Source organism: Triturus cristatus, chromosome 6 (assembly GCF_964204655.1).
Source record: "Triturus cristatus chromosome 6, aTriCri1.1, whole genome shotgun sequence".
Taxonomy (NCBI): domain Eukaryota; kingdom Metazoa; phylum Chordata; class Amphibia; order Caudata; family Salamandridae; genus Triturus; species Triturus cristatus.
In genome coordinates this window covers 1219321945-1219336810 of record NC_140589.1, presented here as the reverse complement: position 1 = coordinate 1219336810, position 14866 = coordinate 1219321945, and the positions used below count along the sequence as shown (strand labels likewise).

The following is a 14866-nucleotide window of genomic DNA, read 5'->3' as shown; positions in this document are numbered from 1 at the left end:
GAGTTGCGCAGAATGCTCGCCTCCGTTGTCATTAATAAAATTGGGATTATGCGATTTTACATGCAACACAACCCAGATCGCTGTTGAGCAAAAGGGTGGTCGCCAGAGTTACACCCAATATGAACCTTTTCCATGTGATAAAATGGCTTCTTTTTCTTTGGATGTAGGGGCCAGCAAGTCACAAAGTGATGTAGGCTAAAAAGCCTGCATTAAACGAAGGTGACTTTAAGGCCCAGGTGTGTTTATCAACAAAACGTGAATTCATTTCCCCAAAGGTCGCAAGCTTTTATATTTTTCCAGACACCTCCAGCAACCGTGGTAAAATATTGAAAACATAACTTGGTTTACAACATTATTTGTGGGTGTAAACACGCCCTGTGACTTGCTCTGTACAACTTTAAATTCACAAAGGGAGAGCGGAGGACAGGCGGGTTGGGAATCAAATTAGCACGTCACGTGCCTGGAGGCTTGGCTTTATATGTGAAACCTGTAAAACTGGAGGCGTTGGATAAAACCACACATTGGGCCAGTCGCCTAACACACTGCAACACTGCTTCACTGTGCGGCAAGCTTGACCCATTCAGCAATCCTGTCTACAAGTGGCAAGGTAAAGCACGCACTTGCATGCACACAGATATTATACTAACCGTGAAGCATTTATAAAAACAATCAAATATGTACTGTAAAAGTACAGGATGGTTTAGGGCATTGAACGCACATTTTGTAGTTGGTAAATGTTGTTTAGATTGTAAAAAAGTATGGAGAAAAAATGCATGAAAAATATTTACATTAGGGATGGATGTCACTTCCCGGTTGTGGTCTTGTATCATATGAAGACCCGTCCAACTGACAGTTTGTGGTCTATTGAGATAGTGAGAAAAGGAAAAGGAGGGATGCTAGTGACCGCTAACCGAATAAGAAGATTTTTAAAAAATTACATCTTTAGGAGAGAGAACGAGCATTGTACAATAAGCACACCACCAGAAACAAGACAAATTGGTCCGGACGCGAGCGAGCGCCCGCGCGAAAGTGAAAGCAAGCGCGGACGCTTGGCAGGGGAGCGGACCCTTCGAAGTTTGATGCCGAGGGCGCCAGTGGGCTGAAGCGCTTCCCAAAACTGATTGCATGGCGGCACAATGCACGTGATTGTGCGCGTGCTCGCCATGCAATCCACTTTTGGGAGCACTTTGAAATGTCCTTCTTACTAAAGTCTCACATAGCGATTGCGTAAACGCAATAGCTAGGCGAGACCTAAAAAAGCATAAAGAAAACCAAGATAAGGTCAGTGAGGGAGCAGATGGATAAAAGAAAGTAGAGGTGCCATGGTGGAATATCTACTATATCGGGAAGTGATAGTCCAGCTTAAGCGTGGTGCCATCTGATACGGGAATAAGGGCCACTATGTTTGAAACAGCTTTGGGAAGAAATGGGGTTTGAATCACTTGCGCAGGATAAAAATGGAAGGGTTCAGAAATGGGTGTGCCCTAAGAAGAATTACTTACAGTCACAAGACGTGTAGTCTATAACTAAGGGCACAACCTTTTACATGTGAAATAGAATCACGATTGGCAAATGCAGAGCTTTACTGTGAGACGAATTACCAAAATCAGCAGGTAACTGCTTTAGTATATTTGGTCAAACGGGAAATGCAAGGGGTGCAAACTTAACAGAAGGGGTGGGGGAGGGGCGCCCAGAAGACAAGTGGCAGACTTACCAATTGCACTCTAACTGGACCAATGTTTACAGAAAAATAAACAATGCCAAAGTCAACAGATTTGGCATAGGCAAGCTGTGCATATTTTTTATTCCAAGGATATGCCACGCATTTAAAAAGTAAAAAAGATATGCTTTCACCACTTAACATCGCTGTCTTGTGCTTGTAACAAATGTATACTTATAAAACATCCCCTGATGCGGCTGTTACTAAAGATTTTTTTAAACAGCAAGCCTTTCACTTGCGGCTCGCATTTTACTATTTGAGTATAAAAAAAACCTAATCAAATCACAAGCAGTTACCATGTCACTTAACACTTTATAAAAAAGCTTTAAAAAGTAAAGGGACGCAGGCAAATATAAATTGCCGGTACTTTGTCAACTATGTATGATGTTTGGGAGGAAAAAATACTCAATCAATAAAATCACTGGCAATATCAACCCAACTAGCTTGCATTTTGAGTTCACAGCCAATACGACTAAACTTCTATGGGCTGGTCCAAGATATAATCGACACTGCCCTACAACGCTGTTCATCAAGTCAGTCGCGGCACGGAGCAGAACCCCCTCGTGAATTCAAACAGACAGATTATGCATTATTTTTGTCCATAGTTATCTACATCATTGCCAAGCACTGCAGAACCCTCTGTTTTCGCAAAAAAAAAACTTGGGTGCTGCCATACATGGTCCTGAGGAATAGCCATGCACAGGGGTTGAAACTTCAAAGGTTTAGAATATTCTTGGGCGTTAAAGAGAATGTCTAGCCATAAGTAGGTACACTATGCATTGTATTTTCCTCTGCCCCAGCCATTCATTTTGACTGCTATTTCAACAGTCTTTTCTATAAACCGTTTCACCTTTGGTGCTCAATATTATTCGTCACTGGTCACACTAGTTTGTTCACTTTGGGAAGCTCTGTACAAACGTATTTGATTTAAGATCGAAACTAATAAATTATACATTTTCGTTGTCTGTGCAATCACTTTATACTGTGGTCCTATTCCAAACATTTAATGGTTGTTCAGTTTTTGTATTCACTCAGACGAGTCCAACATCTCAGCTTGAGATGCACGAGTGACCCTCACAGGCCCTCCACAAAGGAAAGTTTAGATACCGCCTTTAATATCTGCTGGTACAATACGACAGTTTTTCCAAAAACATGGTCAGTGGCCTTCACCAATTGATCTAGCAAAAAAAAAAACGAGGCAATGGACCAAGCCACAGTAACCACTGGCTGTTTTCAATCTGGGGGACTGCACACAAAGTTCGCATTTACCTAAAAACAGTTCCTTTCTCTACAGAGAAAGCTTGTTTTAAGTGTGCGTTTTATCATTCATATTCACTTTAAATTCTGACTACTCATTTTGCCTGCAGCTCTGAAGCCTACCTAGATGGCATTTTCCCCATTGCTTCTGTATATGTGCTGTTAGTGTAAAAGTGACATTGCAAAATGGTAGTTCCATCTAGCATGAGTGGTCATCTATTCAAGCTTGAAAAGTATCAGATAATCTTAAAGTGTCCATAAAAATGCACAATTCAAACTACATAAAATGCACAAGTTCAAACCACATTTGACTACGCAGGATGGACAATTAACATTGGAACATTTACTGACTAAATCGAAGATTATAGGCCACTAAATGACAGCCTGAAGTAGAGATAACTAAGTCATTTACAGTAATAGGAATGTGTCTGGGAACTGAGAATACAAACTGCTGGCATGGTCAGATTGATGAGTAGCCAAAATTTGCTGTGGCACCTACTTTAACACTGCCAGAACTCCTATTTAAGATCCTGAGGCAGTAATTAGCCTACCCTTTCACCTGATCAGAGGAATATAGCAACAAAAGGCGTGAAAGACGAGAAGAAATGTGCATAAAGAAAACAAATAGTAGGATTCGCCGATTGGTTTCCCTTCCTCATGAAGGTGCTGTCATTAACATAAAAGGCCACACCTATAATTTTCTATGACTTCAACAAGGCATGAATGGAACTGCAAGATTCTGCATATAATGAGTACACCAAAAACAAAGTCACTCGAGCCTCATGCCTAGCAACTGATGGCAAGGCACTAGGGATCTGACAGCAGCACAGTAATTGTAATTTATCACTAAAATAAGGGCTCAGAAAACACCAGCTTGGTACAATACCACAAACAGGTGCCTTTGGGCCACTGAAATACCAGTGAGCTTAGATTTCCAGTAAATCTACGAAGTGACAAAAAGCAAATGCTGCGTGTAGTGTTTGGACCTTGGCAACATTATTGCTAGAGACAATCTCATTCAAATGAAAGACATACTACCTTGCGACTGGACGGATCAAATTGCCTTCCACATACTGAAAAAGACCACTAGCAGAAAGGGTCAACCTCTTAAAGCGAAACAATGGTCTCGCAACATGAGATGTCAACATCAATGCTCTTACTGCCATCACCATGAATAGACTTCAGCCTCCCACTAACATGACTAACCTGGATGATCTTCCTGACCTTTACACTAGCACTATGACCAATATCTGACACCTTTGTGCCAAAACAATTTAAAAGAATTCCTCCCAAACATTCTAAACCTTTTTTAATGGTGTCCTAAATGACGAATGCCGCAAAGTTAGGCTTATAGAGAGGTCCTGGAGAAACGAACCGTCCACCGCTGGCCTCCACCAGCTAAGGAAAATGAAAAGCGCCTACAATAAAAAAAATCTGCATTGCTAAAACTGACCATATCAGGGCGCAACTGGATGGCGCCAAAAACAGACCCAAGATCCTATTTGAAATCCTAAAACAAGCAAACAACTCTTCCAACAATAACCAGTCCTCCGTGAATCCAATTCCTAGCGGGAAGGACTTCACAATGCACTAATATGAAAAAGCTAGGAAAATTGAACTGGAGCTCCAACCTGTCACCACCGTGGTGCCACCTCTAAACTTCACCACATCTTCAGAGGAGCTGGTGGTTCCTTCGGCAGTCTCCTTTTGCCTCAGCTGCTCTCCCAAAAATGACACGTCTTGGAATTCCTTTATCCTGCTATTTTACACAGACGTACTCAACGAGATGGCAACTCTAAAACCGGCTAATCACTTCAATGATCCACTCCCTGCAAAAAAAATTTAAAGACCTCAACTTGGCCATTCTACCTCTTTGGTCGCTGATTATTCATGAATCTCTACTACAGGGGAACATCCCAGATTGCCTAAAAATCGGGCAAGTCACTCCCATCCCTAAGAAGCCCAACATGGATTTATCAGATCCCAACAATTTCAGACCCATCACAAAAATCATGACATTAGCCAAGCTTCGAGAAATGCGCCCACAAGCAGCTCTGCAACCATAAAGAGAAATTTCAATTACTGGACCTCTATCAATCTGGTTTCAGAGCAGGGCATAGTACCGAAACTGCACTTACGCACATTGTGGATGATGCTCTAAAATCCCTTGATAATAATGTCCCTTGTCTTCTGATCCTTCGGGACCGGTCTTCTGCTTTCGACACCATCAAACATGACACCTTTATTAATCTACAACGGAGGATGGGTTTAAAGGGACCGGTCCTAAAGTGGTTTACCTCTTTCTTACAACCGCACTCAAAGGGTTAAATTCAACCAGTCCCTTGCTCCAAGTACCCAAGTCAGGACTGAAGTTCCACAAGGATCCGCACTCTCACCTACGCTCTTCAACCTTTTTATGGGGCCACTCACTGTCATTCTAAACCAGTCTAACATCATTACCACATGTATGCGGATGACACGCAACTTTACTTGAAGACCTCCTCGCTAGAGGACATTAAAACTTTAAATGAGGCTTTCGCAAACTCAACAATGGTTAGCCCAAAACCATCTTTTATTGAATACCCTCAAAACTGAATTCCTGTTGATTGCCCCCACAATCACTCAGCACCTACCCTGGATTGGCTAAAGCAACTCACAGCCCTCAACTGCACCCCACACATGGTTGACTCAGCTAACTCGCTAGGCATTACCTTGGAAAAACTACTTAATATGCCAGCTCACATCAGTGCCACTATAAGGAGTGCTAACTTTCATCTTGTAACACCCTCAAGAAAATCAAACCTTATCTTCCAATTGAAGACATACAACGGGCAGTAAAATCCCTGGTGATCGCACGTGTTGAATAAGGGCTGCCAACACTTGCGGGGCTGCCTAAAGCGATCTTGCCCCACCTCAGCCACTCAACGTATCCGCCGGGCTCATCACAGGCTCCAAAAAACACAATCCCATTACATTGCACCATGTGCAGCTTAACTAATTCTCTATTGAAGTGAGTATTCATTTTAAAATATCTTGCCTCACGCATAAAGCCTTGCATTATAACACTCAAGCCTATCTGGCGAACAAGCTTGTTCTCTCTGGCTCGACTCAGAACGCAAGTACGTCCTCACTTCTTTTGAAACCTCCCAAATTTAAGAAGTACATACAAACGTGCTTTCCCTAGCCTAGCACCTAGAATTTGGAACACTCTTCCTACTGATATTAGAGCCAATCCTTCCAATGCCTATTTCAAGAAACAGGCCAAATTGATTTTTCTGAATGATCATTAATTGCATCATCGTTTCTTTTTTTGTATGCATCCTTGATTACAGTCCTGACATTTTTCCCAACTTAGGGTTCTCCATTTATTTCATGTTTGATGGTTAATTATTTGACCAGAGGGTCCTCACCCTACAGTGTTGTCAATTATTTTACCATGTTGTGTCAAGGGCACTCTTGCTTGTTTTGCTGAATGTTACAGGAAATATTTTACACCTGAGGAGAAATGGATCTAGGGTGGCCCACTACCTGGTCCCTGATCTTGATTGTATATTCCTTGTGGTGTCCCTATGCTGACTTCTATTGTACGGAGTTTATTCATGTTTGCGCCGTGTACACAGCACTTGGATACCGGCAAGGGTCATGTTTGGGCTTTATAAAAATTTCAAATAAAATAAATAGAGTAAAATGCTACGTTAAGTATTGCTACAGGCAATAACGCCAATGTGACCGCACGATGTTCAATCAATCGGCCAGAATTGTGAAACGTGTCAAATCACCCGTGAGGGACTCTAGGTGCTGAGGTTGCTAGCCGCTTTGTGGTGATGTTTTCATTTAAACAACCATGCCTTTAGGCCTTTCCTGAAATGCTGGAGCTTTAGGTCGGTCCTGAGGAGCAGGAGAAAGTAGTTCCAGGCTTTGGCTGCCAGGTGTGAGGAGCATCCTCCGCTGTTGGCTCTGCAGATTCGGGGGGAGGGGGGGGGATCTGGTTGGTTGTATGTTGGTCCTTCGTTTTGCAGGGCCCTGTTTGCATGGGTCACCATCTTGAACTGACATCTCTTCTGGATCGGGAGCCAGTGCAACTTCGAGGTGTGGTGGGATGCGGTGTGTCTTCGGGAGGGGGGCGGCAAGGAGGAGCCTTGCAGCTGAGTTTTGTATGGTCTGTTGTCTCTTCAGGAGGCATGCGGAGATTAGTACGTATAGTACGTAGTGTGTTGCCAAAGACCAGCCTGCTGGTGAAGATGGCCTGCGTGACTATCCTTCTGGTGTGGACTAGGAGCCACCTAAAGATCTTTTGGAGCATGTGTAGGGCGTAGAAGCAGGCGGTTGAGCCTACATTCACTTGTTTCTTCATGGATAGCTTGCTGTCCAGAATGATGCAGAGGCTGTGGGCGTGATCTGTAAGGGCCAGGGGAAGTGCCCAAGTACAGCAGACCACCATGCGTCGTTCTATGGAGAGGTGTTATCAAAGATTGTTACTTCAGTCTTGTCAGTGTTTTGTTTGAGACAGATGTCAATCATCCATTCAGCAACGCTCGTCAGGACTCAAGTTGGCTCTGCTGGTAGAGGGGTCTTCTGACAGTGAGGATGAGATGGGTGTTGTCAGCATAGGAAGAGTCTGCATACTCACAGTGAAGGTTCAACTCTAAGCTCCAGATTACAGGGCTTCACCCGAATTTTGTGCTTCACCAGAGCAACTACGTACTTGTACACTCACACCTTGACTTGGGGAGATGAGTTGGCCTAACGGCTAGGGACGTCGACCTCGAACCTGGGGAACCGGGTTAGAGTCTCGGCAATGACGCTGAACACCCTGTGATTCTGGGCAAATACTTAAATCTCCCCGTGCCTACCAAAAATTAATGCGTGTCCTCATGTAACGTAACTGGTGCTATGTAAAGCGCTCCGATACCCGATTTGAGTCAAGTTTGCGCTATATAAAACACTGCAAACAAACTGCAGGAGGAAATTTGATTGTGTACATATCTATTCACACACCCATTACCTCCAATGAACTATTGACAATCAAATAAATAATCAGCCCTGAATAAGTCATGATTACGATGAAATACATGTTGACTTCACTTAGGAATCATAATAAACTTGTTAAGAACAAATATTTAAGAAACTACTCTTGAAGACTACATCATTACAACTGGCATAAGCATTTAAAGAGTGCCAGATGAATAAATATGGTCAGCGGAGATGTTCAATCTGACGGTGTTGGCCAGGGGTCATGTACATGTTGAAGAGGGAGGGGTGATCCTGGGAGGAACGACACCACAGTTTACCTTTTTGGGATCCGAGGTGAACGTGGGAGACGGTTTCTCTAGGTTCTTCTGGAAAGGTACATGGTGATCCATTCCATGGTGTCTCTCTAGATTCCGCAGTCTGGTGATCAAGATGTGATTGGAGACTGTCGGTGACTGGGAGACTATCCAATGCAGCCCAGGAGGATGAGGGCTACTGTTTTGCCACAGTCAAGGAAGGCCCCGATTTCATCAGTGGCTGCAATTAGGTCTGTCTTGGTGCTGTGGTATGCACTGAATCCCGATTGAGAGGGGTCCAGGAGATTGCTGTGTTCCAGGTGTCTTGCTGTGTTCCAGGTGTCTTATGAGCTGCTGGTGGGTTGCCTTCTCGAAAACCTTAGCTGGAAAGGGGAGCAGGGAGATGGGCCAGTAGTTCTTTGGTTCTGCTGGGTCAGCAGATGGGTTCTTTGGGCGTGACATCACTTTAGGATTTTTCCAGTCCTCAGGGAAGGAGGCCGAGGTGATGGAGGTGTTAAAGACTTTCTTGAGCTTGTCGCCAATCTTACTTGTTAAGTTTAATGTGGTGAGGACAGAGGTCCGTGGGTGCTCCTAAGTGCATGGAGTTCATGATGGAGATTGACACTGTTCCACTTCTGATACTAGATAGTCCAAGCAACAGCAAAAACTGCTCTCATTCACGTGTAGGCCACCCTGCACATGCGGGAGATTAATGGGTTGACAGGAAACGTCATAAAATGTTGAATATGAAGTAGCACTTGCCCCAAAAAGTGAGATGTGTAGCAATGCTATGCAAACCAGACTGCACTGGAGGCAAGTGCATAAACTAGATGCCTATTACAAGCCAGCATGTAACATTTCACTTAAGTATAAACGAGTGAACAGGAGATAATACTTGTGGAGCGTACAACAGGATCAAAATCTAGACATTATGTAATGCTACATTAGGTATTGCAGAACATGCCTGGCTAGATTCATGTTAAGAGCTTTGCCGCTCTTAAGAAACAACTAAAATACTAACAGTGAACAGAGTCGCACACCAGTCCATACATGGGATAATTGTAATAAGCCCAGTGTTAGTTACATGAAAGTGGACGATGGTACAATTGAAAGTTACGGGGCATTTAGAGATGTTCGTCACATGGCTAGTATAGTGTAGAGAAGCACTTGTGTGAACGTCAACTGGAGTTGTACTCAAGTGGGTGCGTGGCTGTATGGAACTGTCAGCATTGTGTCCGAACAATTAGCCAGGGGGTATATATGCACACCTCAAATGGTCAAAGGGATTAATTTCATTTATTGGGGCTTCAAGTCTGCCATTGGCACCTATTTACAATGACTGATGCCACCGTACGGTGCACACAAAAAGTCAATATGTTTGCTGCCCTTAAACACCCCGCACATATAATCTACGTGTTTGCATAAATGTATTTATATAGCGCTTGTACGCCTAATCGGTAGCGCACTGCAATTGAAAACTGTTTCAAACTGGACCATGGTGTCTCCTGGGCAAGGAACGTCCGTGCCATACTAAAAAAAAAAAAGTACTTCGCCCGGGCATGCAGTCAATGAGCTAGAAAAGCACGTGGTGAGGTGCAGCTAGAGGCGCGCACGGCGCGATTGCAGACTGCTGAGCGGCCGGGGTCACTGAGGCGTCCAGAACAGCAACGGCACGCGGTCAGACAAGTCACCAGAGCAATAAGGGGCGTCCAACGCAACGCAGGCATCTAGTCACTAAGACCCCACGCTGCGCGGAGAAATACGTGCCATGAGCCACGCGAAGGCTGCTAGTTTCCCATGGGGGCAGCGGCTGTATTTCTGGCAAAGACTCGAAGCACCCTCGCTTCAGCGACAACAGACGTGGATCCTGCCTGCTGCAGAGGTATTAATCAGCCACCGGACAACCTTCTCCCGAGGGGGCGGGGAATAGGAATGCAGCCAGCCAGCTCTGTACGGAGGGAGGCAGGACAGCGAGAGGCGCCATTCACAGGGCTACGCAGAGCCCGCCATAGGCACAACCCACTGAGAACACCCAATGATCGGACCTCTCAGACCACATGGACACCAATAATGCGCTATGGATCAATTGCTAGAAGTGCTGAAATGACTGGGCATCCTTACATTCTGCACCAGCTTGTGAAGCCAGAATCCACCAGCGGGGCCGCGCCCTGGCACAGAGCAGGCCCTCGCACCCATATTTAAGCGATTCTCACCACCAATAAAGGCCACCAGGAGACGCGCTATACCAACAATCGACAGGTTACAACAGAGGACATTTTGTATCCAACGTGCAGTCTTTACTACATACACCACTAGGGTCTGACAGCGCAAGCTGCGCACATATGGCCATTTTGTATTAGCGTTCACTCAAACTGTCCAATACAACCACCCGCAACCATTAACTGCTTACAAACACCCAATTCGCATTTCCTTTCTGACCTCGGGATGGTACGGAGGTCCCCGGATCCCTGACTGGGCCCTCGCTGGCAAAACCAGAGCTCCAGCAGCTTCTCGGTGCCCTCGAAGAAGTGTGCGCCGTTCTCTTCCATCCTCCTGCGCCACCGACAGCCACCAACAACCGCAGAATCAACTAAGCAACAGAAATCAGTGCGGCCGAAGCCCGCTGCGACTCTGGCTTCACCTAGCTTCCCCCTTTGTTTCTTAGATGATGATGATGGGCGTGTGTTTCTTGTGCCGCCGCTGATGGTAGTGTCGGGCTACAGCTGGTTCCCGTCTCTTGTTGCGTGCTCTCCTCCCGGTACAGAGAAGGACGTGGAGCGAGCGCTAGCTAATATCGCCGGCCATACTGTGTAAAGCGCTGGTCCCGCCGCTCTCGCCTTTTTTTATAGACTCTGGGCGGGCCCCTTAACGTCACAGGGTAGTAGAGGCGTGCCTTTCGTCTATAGGTCGGCACAGCCGCCCATCAGCAAGATGTCGAATGTTCCGACAGAGGGGTGGAGAAGAGGCTGGGGCTTGGATGGTTCCCTCCGTTGCGGCGGTTACAGTGGGAAAAGGGAGGGGGCGCTCGTGCCTGCGGGCGGAGGTGACCGACTCTCTTGAACCATTATTATTCACCCACAGCTGCATGAGGATGCCAAATAGGGAAATGCGCAGCAGGAATGAGTCCTAATTTTATAGATCAACACAAAATTATCGGGTTTGCGAAACACCTGATAAGGAGCTTCAGCTAAATATAAACACCCAGGTAACTTGCTAAAACATAAAGTATGAATAATATGAGTGTGTGTTTGTAGTCTGTGTCATAACTCCAACATTCTGAGGCCGTGCAAGAACTCATGGGCTTTCCAACAGGCCTGACATCCAACTCATAGTCACAGGGCTGGTGCTAGTATCGTAGTCGTTTTGTTTCTACTAAAGGTAAACATAAATTAATAAACACGCCTGCAGTAAAAGTCTGTGGTCATACTCTAAAGACGTCAAGGTAGAAGGCCCGGCTCAGTTCTACTACACGCTGCACAACAGTTGAGCAACAATGTCTGTCAGTCGATGTGGTGCACAGACCATAAGACCCCTTGTATTTATCGTCTCAGCCACATGCAGCCAAGACCCCGTTTACCTCCTCAGCCATCTCTTGCCACCTGGCCGGTCTTATAACTGCATGCCTGGTATGTTAAGGCCCCAACAGGTCAAAAAATTAGTTAAATCGCCCAAAGCCAGTTTTTTCTCCTTATCAGAACATACTTTATACAGTAAATGTAGGAAAAAAACACGTTAAAATGTGTTCTACTGCTGCCCCAATAACCCCTGACTGATAATAAAAGTTAACAAAGACAGACACGGCATGTTAAAATGAATAAAGACAATATCATATAACATTCCACTTAAGAATCAGGTCTAGGCCTTTACTGAACCTTAAAACGTGAACAAATGGCCAGTATTTTTGTCTGTGGAAGGTGGGAACCCTAGCCGTACCAGCTCTTGTGTGTTTGAAGTAAAGGTTACAAACATAAAACCCGAGTGGCCCACTTTATAATGTACAAATGCTTTCAGTAAAGCCATTAGCTTGACAATAGTATTTTGACACATATAATCTTGAAGTCTCCAGTTAGGCCTTAGGCTTGACCTGAGACTTAGTTCATGCAACTGTATTTAATGGAAGATACTGAACACAGTAGGTATTTTCTGTTGTAGCTGTATTACCAAGGTTGTCCTATTTTAATCATACACGTCTCCTGAAAAGACTGAGACTGTTTTTCCTACAGTGCCACATTTGCAGACTCTTACCTATTCTCTGACTTGGAAATGTTGGGCTTTAACATTGTGCGAGTGATCATAGAGATATTTGCTCTTCTTTTTATACTTTCCTCACCTTATCTCGAGCACCCTGCATGTCACCACATTTTTAATTTCCACACTAATCTTGCATATGACATGGAACAGGTTTGGAAACAGGATCTTTAAGCCTAAGAACCTGATAAGCACTTACCTCGGTAGTATAGTGGGATATAATGTAATAATTCCAAAACCTGTTTCTGAAAGCAACTTTAACATCCATTTTTAGGTTTTATTTTGTTTTGAACCATTTGAATCCGTGTAGCGTTGATTATTACATAGCTTTTAGTTGAGTTCTTTGCAACTACTTCGTAGCTCAGCTTCTCAGAAACATGCTTTATTCGAACAGTCAAAACTATGTAGCCCATGGTAAGCATTACCACATAGGCAGGTGCTGTGGCCAACTAAAAGTACATCTGTTGTTGGGAAGGAAAAGTCCTCCGCCCGGTAATGAATGTGCACCACTGCACTGAGTGCCCCAACTGTACTCATGTCTGGATCCCCAATGCTGATTTGTGTTGTCGTAGGCAAGCATGGATCATGTGTGTGCGCCATGACATAGGCCTGTCTTACAGATTGTGGTCTTATTGGAATGAGCAGGGCGACCAAAGCGCTATCGTTATAGTGGTGAAAGGCAATTGTCTTTACCAGAAGTTAACCAGCACGGTGGTGGCATTATACCATGTAGTGATCAGTAGGAGTGAACACTTCCTTGTTTATCAGTTTCACTGGAGTGAGGCCTACAGGCTCAATCATTCAAAGTTCTGTTGTGTTCTTAGCTCACTCCTTGGATGTCGGTTTGTAGTGAAGTGCTGCACAGCGCAGAAGTCTTATATCTGTGATGGGTGTATTTGGGCCTGGAAAGGTTAAAATACACTGATAATGCAGTACTGTGCAATGCATGCATGGTAGATGCATGTGCTGGGTGTATGTATTCCTGTAAGTGGTGCAATATATGAAGGATGTAGTGGTATGCAAGGTGGGCATGGTAAATGCACATGTTGGATATATGTGCGCCTACGGATTGTCATGACCCTGGCCTCCTTGCGTTCTCACTCTTCCTGTACCACGTGTGTGGAGGACTTGCAGGATCAAGCACATGTAACAATGCCTCCCTGGCTGTTCATGTAACTCATTGCCCCATATGCTTGACAATGTTCTTGGCATGGTATTATCCCCCGGGTTCCTATGCCACGAGTCATGTAATACCAAAGTACTAACAGTAACTCATAGAGCTGACTCATAGGGACATGACTATGGGGATATTTGAGCTGACTCATAGGCATATGGTAATAGGATATTTGGGCTCACTCATCAGGATTTAAGAACTGTATCTATGCTGCAATCAGGCCATGAGGCAGTGCTTGGCTTACCCACTGGTCGAAGAGAATGAATTCTTTTCAGCGGTCCAGCTCACCTGAACATCTTCACAACCTAGCAGAGATTCTTCTGCATTGCAGCTCTCCTCCAAATCTCCAACGATGCAGACATCTTCTCCCCTGCAAATCCAGGGATTTATTTTATTTATTTAATGTGATTTTATATAGCGCGAACATTACCCGAAGGTGTCAGAGCGCTTTACAAAAGAACCAGTTGCGTTACATAAGGACTTTGGATTATATGAGTTACATAAGAGATATAAAACAGGGAAAAAATTGCAAATGTACAAGTGGAGCGAAAGGAAGGAAAAATTGCAAATGTACAAGTTGTAAAGTCACTAAACTCTAAAATCACATAGGAATGGTAGTAAGTACCTACATATACTACTGGTTAGAGCGCTTTACAAAAGGACCAGTTACATTACATAAAGACTTCGGAGTACATGAGTTACATAAAAGATACAGACAGAACAACACTAAAAACGCAAAAGAACAGTAGTCAGTACATACTCCTACTACATATACTAGAGGTTAGAGTTGCATATATACAAGTTGCAAAACACTAAAGATGACATTTAAAAAGAGATTAGGGTTAGACAATTATATATTACAAATTTACAGAGCATGGCATTTACAAGAGCATCAGCAAGAAACAAGTAAGAAAAGCAGATAGGGACAGGAAAGAGAGAGAGAGACAAAACGGAGATGGGACCAGAAGTATGAACAATAGTCACAAACAAGGAGCAGATCCGCGGAGAAGGAGGAAGATCGATAGGTCGCCCAGCTGGAGACCAGCGGGGAAGGAGGAACAGACCTCGTTCGCAAGATGGCGGACCAAGGACAAGAGCGACAACAGGAGACGGTCCCAAAATGTCGGGGCGCACACAAGTCCCAGTTCAAGAGTTAGGAGGGCCAAGTCCGAAGAAAACCAGGGAGCCGACCCAACGGAG

At 44.6% G+C, this 14866-nt stretch overlaps 1 protein-coding gene and 1 long non-coding RNA gene across 3 annotated transcripts in view; one reads left to right on the top strand and one right to left on the bottom strand.

Moving 5' to 3' along the window:
* Positions 1-11061, bottom strand: part of AMD1 (adenosylmethionine decarboxylase 1) — an 83564-nt gene extending 72503 nt beyond the window's left edge. For both annotated transcript variants that reach the window (XM_085612132.1, XM_085612133.1), the window contains exon 1: positions 10684-11061. In XM_085612132.1, coding sequence (XP_085468258.1) covers positions 10684-10793 — 110 coding nt within the window. In that variant the 5' untranslated portion in view covers positions 10794-11061. The remainder of the gene's footprint in view (positions 1-10683) is intronic.
* An 18-nt stretch (positions 11062-11079) lies between these two features.
* LOC146821194 (uncharacterized) overlaps positions 11080-14866 on the top strand; it is a 35773-nt gene continuing 31986 nt past the window's right edge. The window contains exon 1 of the long non-coding RNA XR_014963129.1: positions 11080-11449. This is a non-coding gene — a long non-coding RNA (uncharacterized LOC146821194). The remainder of the gene's footprint in view (positions 11450-14866) is intronic.